We start from the raw sequence: 10,422 nt of genomic DNA, 5'->3' as shown, positions 1-10,422 counted from the left end.
ACTTCTCTCTGTCTCCCAAATGCCACAGCAGGCGAGTTCCTATGGAAACCGGTGTCAGAGAGAGCCCCCTGTTTTTACCTGGTGACATTAACCGGTTCCCATTGTGTGAGTTTTGTCTCTGCAGCGTCACACAGAGTACCTGCTCTCTCCCCGAACTCGTGAGGCGTCCGCGCCGGGAGGGGAAACTCGAGCGATGAGTTTGCAGCGAGCTTAAGCAGACGTTTAAAGTCATTTCAAAGCTGGCTTGATGACTGGAAGCCAAAGACACCTGTGTGGAGACATAAAGCAAATGTTACCACACGCATAAATCCCTCAAAGAGCACGGTGCTCTACATAATGTAATATAAAACAATGAAATACATTTTGGACACAATTTTGTGCATTTGTACCTGCACATATATTAGTTAATTTTATTATTTAAATTTCTAGACTTTCTGCATCTAAGTTGGGGTTGCGAGGAGCTGGAGTTCGTAGTGAGCGGCGGGTGTGAGGCAGGTTACACCCAGGGCATTTCACTCATCCAGTTCAAACACAGACAGATATAAAGTCACACACATCCAAGAGAAATTTGGATGTGTCTTTTTTCCACATTCAATACACTAAATAAAACTTTTTGGATCATCTTTGCCATTCTTTCACAATGAAAATACACTGTTATCAAAACTGACATCAGAAACACATGGTTGTGGTGTGAAATGAGCTGTCATCCATTTTCACTAATCTAACCAGTGCTCAAACTCTTGAACAAGCTTTGTCATCTCCATCTTTATGTCCAGCTTCACTTCAGTTAAGGTTGAAGAAATGCAGATGTTACTAAATAGGATCACCATGGCTTATAAAGGGTTAAGCAAACGTGATGCTCTTATAACAATATTTAAGGTGTGCCATGCTTGAGGGGAGCATTAGGAGTTGGCAGCAGCACCTTGACATGCCGTGACTTTCAGGATCATAATCAAACATTTGGAAAGATTAAATGTGTTGAAAACAACTCGGCGAATGAAGTTATGTACTTATCTAAAGCTGCACTTACAACCGGAAACACCACTTTTTGGTGAGCGTCATCGACGGATGCTGGAGGTCAGATTTCATAACTATCTGGTTGATCTCTTCTTTAGTTGTCTTGGCCTCATCTCCCATCCCCACCTCGGAGAGCTGATGTTTGGGAGCAGGGCGGAGTCTGGCCACTCACCACGGCCCTTTACCAGTGACTGTTGGTGGTGCCATGGGATCAAGTAGATCCAACAGGTGAGGAAGACCTCACTGTGCTTCATTAAATTTGATTGTAGATGTTATGTCACATTTCTATGTGTATTTTTCTTTTTAAATGTACTTTCCAAGGCCATTGTAGTTGGACACATTTAGTCTTTTTGGAATTCTGTGTCGTCTTGAAGTCCCACAGTGGCCTGTGCTACATTCTCTTGTACATTTGGCTTGGCAGGGTGACTCAGAGTCAGCTCAGGGATATTTACAGCAAACAGATCCTCAGAAAGGCCAAGGCCGTCCGACACTGTCCTCCTGACCGGCTGTGGACAAAGGCTTCTGAGCCTCAGACACCTCATTCCCCATGTAGTGTCTGGCTTATTTAAGTTGGTCTTTTGGTTTCTGGGTCAATTGAAAATAAAGTTGATCACCCAAAGGAAAAAAAAAGAAAAAACTAAAACAAACAAAAAAAAACATTGGATAAAGCATTAATTCTGGTCTATACATGTTTGTCTGGAAGATGTTTTTACTGCTAAACCCCGATAGTTATCTTGCCTCGTTTTTGTGTCTTTTGTCTGACATTTGTGTGAAGCTGCTGTCTGTACATTGTGTTGCCAAGATGCGGAACCCCCCCCCACCAAGAAAACAATAAAATTAACACAATGATTAACACTGGACAGATGAATTAAATCCAGTGTTATCTGAGCATTAGAAGGCAATGGGTGAAAGTTTATTTACAATAAATTCTGCGTGTCCATTTCAAAATGGGTTGTCTGACGGACACTGACTCAGATATAATCCAATAATCTGTGATGACACGAATCCTTCTCACGAAGCTAAACTGAACTCACCTTCCTCACTGGTAATCCTCTGTGTAAAGGAGAGCGAGGGGAAAGTTGGCCCAATACACTGATTTGACAAAGAGTTTGGGCATTTTCAGTCAAGAGTGTTTCTAATTTGGTGTGCATAGTTACATCCCCCAATGATTTACAAATGAAATATCACAATGATTTTTTCACTGGATCTCCTTGTGAGAGGAACCCTGCAGCTTCAGACTCAGCAAAAATGATAATGTGTCCATTTGATTCTAACTGAGCCTAATTTCTTACTTCTTCTGACAGGTACAGCAATGTGTCTGGCATCTTACAAGACGAACGCCACAAGATCTCTAGTTTAGGACTCTGTAACGGACATCCTTCGCCCAAATTTAGACTGCACGCGCCCTGCATCTCAGAAGCAGAAGACAGTAGGAGGAGGTCGGGAGCCTCCGCCATCCTGCCCAGGGAAGAAGGAGATATGAACAACTACAACGGGAAGGTTCTGACAAGAGGCTCCAACCAAGTGCGGAGCCGCTTTGTGAAGAAAAATGGACAGTGTAACGTGGTTTTCAGCAACATGGAGGAAAGGAGGCAGCGCTACCTGGCCGATATCTTCACCACCTGTGTGGATATCCGCTGGAGGTACCTGCTGCTCATATTCTGCACCAGCTTTGTGGTCTCTTGGCTGTTTTTTGGGATAATCTTTTTCAGTGTTTCGCTGGCCCACGGGGACTTTGACGAGCCGCCCACGCTGAAGGGCGACGGGCTGGCGGTGGGAGGCCTGCATGGACCCGCCGCTGGACACACAGCCGGAGGGCAGAGGATGCCCTGCATACTTCACGTCCAGGGGTTTGTGGGGGCGCTCCTGTTCTCCATGGAGACCCAGACCACCATCGGTTACGGCTGGCGCTGCGTCACCGAGGAGTGTCCCGTCGCCGTGATAACGGTGGTGATCCAGTCCATTGTAGGATGCATCATTGACTCTTTCATGATCGGCACCATCATGGCCAAGATGGCCCGGCCAAAGAAGAGGAACCAGACCCTCATGTTCTCCAAAAACGCGGTGATCTCTTTACGCGACGGCAAGCTCTGCCTCATGTGGAGGGTGGGCAACCTGCGAAGGAGCCACATCGTGGAAGCTCACGTCCGAGCACAGCTGATACGCTCGTACGTCACAGCCGAGGGCGAGTTCATCCCCTTGGAGCAGATGGACCTCAACGTGGGCTACGACGAGGGCACGGACAGGCTGTTCCTGGTGTCTCCGCTGGTTATCGTCCATGAGATAGACAAAGACAGCCCGCTGTACACCATCAGCCGAGCAGACCTGGAGGCAGACGACTTTGAGATCGTTGTGATCTTGGAGGGGATGGTGGAGGCCACAGCCATGACCACCCAGTTCCGCAGCTCCTACCTTTCCAGAGAGATCTTCTGGGGTCACCGGTTTGAGCCGGTGATTTATGAAGACCGGGACCGCTACAAAGTAGACTACGCCCGCTTCCACAAGACCTACGAGGTGCCGTCAACGCCTCATCTCAGCGCCAAAGAGCTCGACGAAGCCGCAAGTCGAGCATCTTCCGCCGCTTCGCCTGTTTCTGCCTGCAGGTCCGCGAAAGACTTGATCCCCCACTCGCTGAGCGCCTTCTGCTACGAGAACGAGGTGGCGCTCAGCTGTGGGGAGGAAGAAGAGGACATATTTGACGCCTCTCAGATCGGTGGAAAGGAGAGAGCTGAGGAAAGAAGGACTTCGGTCACGGTCGACTTCCCAAACATGTTTCACGACACGGCGACGATCACCTCAGGCAGTCACAATGTCATGTGTGTTTTGGACATGGACAACAACCAGATGGAGTTTGACATCCTTCAGACTGCCATTCCTCTTGATCCAGTGACTTACAAGAGTGAACAGGAGATCTGAAAGGCTGATCTCTTCTTTCAACCCAAAAATCTGGAGCTGATGATAGAATTATTGATGATCTGTTCAGCTTTGGTCTGCATGTACAGAAGCTGAAACCTCCTCTGCCTTTCCAGTGTTGTTTTGCAGGTGTATTTATTTCCCGTTCTCCTTACAGTGTTTAGAAATGAAGATCGATTAAGATTAGATTACGAGTAACTTTAGGGAAAGGTGAAATCGAGTGATTCTGCAGCATGAGAAAAAAAAAAAACTGAAACAAAGTGATGACAGACTTTCAGCTCCTTTTCATCAGGAAAGCACAATGATATAATAGTTTAGACATCTAAGTCATCTTTTAAACTATATCCACGTATTTAACATAGATTTAAATTAACTTTTTTAGATATGTAACTGTAGCAAGTAATAGCAAGTTCATTGTAACATTTTTCTTGTCAATTAACTTTCAGTTTTAAAATTGCTGTTCCAAATGATTTATGCAGGAGATTCTCCACACTGTCCATGAGTCGTCCTGCCTGCTGTCTTCTAACTTAATGCTACAAATTCAGTTTAGATAAATCTTCATCTTCTCCAAAGCCCCGCCAACACCACCACCATTTGTGGGGTGGTGAGTGATAAAAGATGGTTTGGCAGTTTAGTATCAATAACGTCATTCCAAGTGCAATGAGTGTAATGAAAGAGGATTTTTTTTTTTTTCTGAGTGTGATAACTGGAAAATGTATGGATGTTTTCTTTAGCTGGTTTCTTCATAAATTGCTGCATTTAGCTAGTCCTTTACTGAGAACATTTCAGTTACCGTATATATTTATTTATTTTGGCATTATGGAAAATTAGAATTTGCATTTAGTTGATGGATACGTTTTCAATTTTTCTGTTTTTGGTTTGTTTCTTGTGGAGGTTTCAGCCTGTGATACCAGAAACAATGCTGAGCGGTGGCTTCAACTCATTTTTGTGCAGCGGCTATTACTAACTTAATGGTGACAACTTGGGAAATTCCTAGTGGGATGACAACAAGGCTTGACCAACAAGTTAGATTGAAATGATGGATGTAAAGTCAAAGATATATATGGATTCCACCTGTAATCACTTCAAAAATACTGCTGCTTTTGTAGTTTGCGATATACGGATGGTAGGTGAATGAAGTCTATGATAAAATCGGTTTATTGCTGACAGCGTCATTAAAATACACTTATCGAACGGTATCAAGTATGTTTACTGAAGAAGTTCTCCAAATTTTTCCCAATTTCCAATTACAGGATTGGCAGATTGGCAGAATTCAAGCCAATTTCCCAATTGGACAGTTAAGCTTTCTGAAATTCTTAACAATAACTGATGAGGCATTAAACGAAACCATCAAACTGTAATAAAGAGGCAGTCGTTAGGGCGACTTGCTGGAGTGAAGCCACTGTGAAGCACAGCAGGAAACAAAAGGGACGATGGTCGTTTGTGCAGTATCTGAAAACGTGCAATAAGTTTTTGGTTTTGGACAAATGTAAACTGTTTGTGATGTTATAAGCTTTGGACTAAGTTGATTGTATGTCAGATGACACTAAAAACAAGATGCCTGTTGTTGGTGCAATTAACATGTTACAGCAAAAAAACAAAATCCATCTGATCATTGAGAGATCATGTATATAAATTTGTGCTTTTATGACATTATTTATCCTATTTAAAAATCAACTGGCTCTTGATTTTGGAGACATGTTTTCGGCAGGAGAGTGCTGAACCTTGACTCTTCAAAGTCTTTCACTGCATTGTGCTGATCATGCTGCTATAGCAGGTACATTTTTTTGGATCTATGTGGACGAGAGAGTGACCGAAGAGTTTGTGAGCATCAGAACCTCCAGCTTTCGATAACATTAGACTTTTATTATCAGTTTCCAGAAATGTATTCAGCTTACTGTAAAATATACACTGCCAGCCAAAAAATGAAACCCTATATTAGGGGCTTATTCTCCGTCCGGTGTTGTTTAGACATACACACACTTAGTTCATAAATGGCTGCAGAGCTGTAATGTACTGTATTTATTTATTTTCCTATAGCACTGCAGCAGGTTCTTGATATTCAACTGTACTCTTCAGGCTCATTGTATTGTAAAGCACTTTGTAACAATGGTTTTATAAATTGCCATGTAAATAAAATAAGATGTAAAACTGTATTGGAATACAAATCTAATGAGTATTTTTATGTATCACCTCTAATCAAATAATAAACTGATTATCCATATGATAAAAAAAAGGCTTTTTCATGCTATCGGTTCATGATAAACCATATTTATTGTTTCCCATCCTGTCTTTTATGTTTATGTTAGTGAAATGCATGATTGTGATTCAGTTGGACACCGACTCTCAAGCTAAGCTCCAGCATCAGAAAGAGTCAGCGCTCTTCTGGTGCTCTACAGTGGTCATAAATATAGGGCCTGTTGAGTTTTGTTTCTACAGGTTCTAGTAAATGTCACCGCATCTCTCCTATGGTTCGTTTTACTCCCAATAAATACATTTGACCTTTTCTCAGACTGAACTAGAAATTTGAAAATATGCAGTAATTGACTGGCAGTGTATGAAATTCCCCTGATGATGGTTTTAGACTGTATGGATAGACTTCGCCATGATAACAGAAGGAGCACTAACTTAAAATACAGGTTTTCTTTCTGGCAAAGTGTTTCTGCTTTGTGTAAAGGCAACAATTTTGCAAACCACTGAGAAATTAATGTGAAATGAAACCTGCCGACAAAGATTTAAAAAAAAAAAAAAAAACGCAATTACAACGCACTTTATTTGTCCTTGTACACCTTTTGATTTTGCAAATAAATATTTATATATATATATATATATCTTGTTGTCTGTGCTTGTCTTGCCTGTCTGGGGCCACTAGATGCCTCTGTAGTCGTTTCTACCAGACAGACAGTAAACCATTCATGTGGAGACTAACTCTGTTAGTACTTTGAGGGGAAAAAAACAGAACATTTCTCTCTCATGGGAAAATGTGCCATGACTTTTAAATCTCTTTTTTTTTGTTTGTTTTTTGAGAATGAGTTGACTTTATCCTTCCGAAGGACATGGCAGCGGGCGTGGCAGCTCACAAGAGATGCCTTACTGGTGCCAGAGAGCCTGAGGCTTCATCACATGCCATGCCGCCTTATTAGCAGTGTGGAAAAAAGCGGCTCAAATGGGAACATGCAGCATTTAGTCCTAAAGATAAATCACAAAAAAAAGTACATGCTTTGATATAATATTGTTGTGAAGACTGAAGCGTATCCGAACTCTGAAAAAACAGGAACTGATTACAGGAGAGCTAAGATCACTAAAGAGGTCGTATCTTTGAGATTCTATCGGATCAAGGTTGCAAAAAGTCTTCCTTTTTTTCCATAAGAAACACCAATCACAAATAGTGAGTGTCCTGTCCACGATGTACATTGTCTTTCTTCATCAGCTGCTCTGTCCCATAACCTTGAGTTGGATAAGACAAGATAGAAGATGAACAGATAGCTAAAACTGTGCTCCTGAGTAGAAGCTTCCTCTCTGTTTTTCCTTGTGCAGTAGTTCATCCTGTCAACTCACATCGCAGGTTTAAAACTCGATTGTGCTTGCACATTCTCCCTGGGCGTGAGGGAGCTGTCTCCAGGTATGCTGACTTCCTCCCACAGACCAGAAACATGCTTGTTGACTCTAAATCAGTGTTGGCAAACATTTTTTTTAGTTCAGGGGGCACGCATAGCCAAATAGTCAAAAGAGGGCACAGCAACAAGTAAGTATCTACTATAAACTATTCCCTTGGCGTTTTGTTTTTCTGAGCACATTTTCTGAAACCCGCATCATGCATGATTATATAAAATCTCCCTGTATCGACTCAAGCAAATGCATTGTACTAAAATAAGTAGTTTATTGACATTCTGCAATAAAACTAATTACACATGTATTTAAAATACAACTAATTTTGCTTGGGTAAATGACTTTACATTGCTTTTTATCTATTTTTAGCAAAACTACACATAAGAGACAGTCATAAAAGTCCCCATTAGATCAACTTTAAGTTCTTCATCGTCCTTTTTTTTAGGGTGAATTTTCTTAAGAGGTTGATTTTAAACATGTATAGATGGAACCAAATGCTTCTAACTGAACTATTTAATAAATAAATCAATATCAGTCTTTTACATTGTTGAATGATCATGATTTCAGTGCTAAATTGGCAGCCTAATGAAAGTAGCTACTAGTCATGAACTGGAAACTGGCGCCCTCTGTTGGCCAAGTGTCAGTATCAGCTCTAAATGGATCTCCGGTTCTGATTGAGTACCTGTATTAATGATGGGCGTTTTATTAGTTTTATGGGTTCTGGACGTTTATGGAGCTGATTTATCATTGATTCTACCTTTGCTTCCTTTAATGTGACATCAAGATTTCTAGCTAGTGACAGCATCATGGCGCACAAGTGACAAGAAAGTGTTTATATATGGATCTGAGCAAAAAAAAAAAAAAAAAAGAAAAAAGAAAAAAGAAACAAAGTTGTGACCTGGTTTGAAAATCAAAAACAGTTTTATATTCAAGTTCAAAAGTGCTAAAATTGCTAATTCTTGTTGATGTACTACCTTTTGAATGGCAAAAACTAATTTCATCATAAATGTTAATATAGTTTTACTGCAGGATATTAGTTTAAACCTGCTGGAAAGTGAGAACATACAGTATTGCACCAAGTGGGCTCTTGCAGAATTAATGTGCATATAAAAGCATTCTTCAACACCTTGACTGCCTTCCTTGTTACACTTTAATTCTACGTTTTATCTTTTAAATGGTTTGTGTGGAGTTTTCATATTGTTTCTGTGCATGCATGAGGGTTTGGCTTCCTTCTGCACTAAAAGACGTGCTGCCCCAGTGTCAGCTAGGATCTGCTCTACATCCTGTGAAATAGTGGTGTTGCTTTCTGCATAAATGGGTGTAACTGTGGTTTCCCGTAGCAGATTTTAAATTCTGGATAACAACAACAATATTCTATAAACACCTCAGATTTCATAAAACTATATTGGGAGTTTAGCATCAATCCTAAAAGTTGTATTTCTGAATGACATATTTATTGGAAAACTGGCACAGACTTGGACAATGGCATAGTTGTGACAGGGGGAAATTCTATTCGCATTTTAGTGAGGCTTCTTTGAAATGTGCTTTTGATTTCACGTCAACATCGAAGAAACAATTCACTTTTTGTCTCCATCTTTGACATTGTGACATTAGAAGATCTTTGCTCTTCCTTTATATAAATATGCAAATGTATGCATGTTCCCTAACTCTAATTTCCTTCTATTTTCTATGTCTTTATTAATAAGATGTTTTTGCCTTCATGGCCTTGATCTTTCTTGAACTGTATGTTCCTCATCCCGGCCCGTTAAGCAGTTCCCAGACTAAACAGACCAAAACGTTGGCCCTCTGAACTTCAGGAGAACACGAGAGGCATTTCTGTTGCAGGATGAAAAGATGAAAAGAGAGAGACGAGGAGGAAGGGGGCAAGCTGCTCGGTAACCTCGGGCCTGGAGGCTATCGGCTTTTCATTAGCGAGCCAGTGAGTGAGTGAATGAATGAGCGCCATCGGTGGAATGGTAAAATAAGAGAAGCCGTGCTGGGCCACGTCAGCTATTAGGGTGATTTGGGGGCTCCCACTGACTGCTATTGTGCATTGTCTCCCAAGTGAGCAACACAGGCCCAACAGTGAGCCTTTGTGTGGGACATTTAACTGCCTGTTAGCATGCTAATTATGGGATGTGTGTGTATCTGTGTGTGCCAGCAAGCATCCGTCATGTTCGGGGTCTTTTCCATCCCTCTCCTGGGATTTACATCCTCCGGTTCTTCTCGCTCTTTATTTTCAATCTTTCCCCAAGGCGCTGATCTCCGTGTTACTGCCTGACCCCTTTTTACAAGCGCCTTCCTGTTGCTTCTTCATTTCTGTCCTCACTCTTGAGTCTGTCTGCTCTCTCCCACCGTGCTCTCTGGAGCTCTTTGATATTCATCATCCGATTTATCAGATTCTGTTTTGCTGAGAAGCGCTATGCCTTCACTGCTTTTCAACAGTGAGTCTTTCTCACAGTCTGTGAGACAATATACTCTCGCAGTATTTCTTGGAAAACCTCCTTTTAGAAGCTCCACTATTGCACTGGCAAACCCTTTAGCAATGTTAAGCTTGAGTTTCCTTTACAGAGTAAATCTGATCATGGATTGATGGAGTACAACAACAGATTCCAAAATATTTTTGTCAAAAGAGAGCCAACTGAGAGGGTCGAGGAGTAAGAATGATGACCTATCATTCAAGAGACTGAAATCAGAACCAGACAAACTGTTCTGCAGTGACAGTTTCATGTTAAAATGCAAAACTTAACTGAAAGTTTGTGGAATGTAGAAAAATCTCTGGCGGTGTTGTGCAAGACAGTGAAAAGTGGCCACAGATAGAAGTGGTGGAGTTACTTTTAAAAACACAGCAAAATAAAATAACTGTTTTTGGTGAATAAGGTC

At 41.5% G+C, this 10,422-nt stretch overlaps 1 protein-coding gene across 1 annotated transcript; it reads left to right on the top strand.

Annotated features, from left to right (window-relative positions):
• kcnj4 (potassium inwardly rectifying channel subfamily J member 4) lies at positions 1-4,324 on the top strand. The gene is made up of 3 exons (XM_030089119.1): positions 1-94; positions 1,116-1,245; positions 2,322-4,324. The coding sequence occupies exons 2-3, from the start codon at positions 1,223-1,225 to the stop codon at positions 3,931-3,933; spliced, it is 1,635 nt and encodes a 544-aa protein (XP_029944979.1). The 5' UTR covers positions 1-94; positions 1,116-1,222; the 3' UTR covers positions 3,934-4,324.
• The last annotated feature ends 6,098 nt before the right edge of the window (positions 4,325-10,422 follow it).

Source organism: Salarias fasciatus, chromosome 4 (assembly GCF_902148845.1).
Source record: "Salarias fasciatus chromosome 4, fSalaFa1.1, whole genome shotgun sequence".
In the NCBI taxonomy this organism is placed as follows: Eukaryota; Metazoa; Chordata; class Actinopteri; order Blenniiformes; family Blenniidae; genus Salarias; species Salarias fasciatus.
Note: the sequence above shows the minus strand (reverse complement) of the source record. Positions and strands in the feature narration are given on the sequence as shown.

Excerpts from the sequence above, each read along its gene's own strand:
- kcnj4 (XM_030089119.1), top strand. The coding sequence starts at position 1,223 with ATGGGATCAAGTAGATCCAACAG. Across the intron at positions 1,246-2,321 it reads GGATCAAGTAGATCCAACAG|GTACAGCAATGTGTCTGGCA; the intron begins GTGAGGAAGACC and ends TTCTTCTGACAG.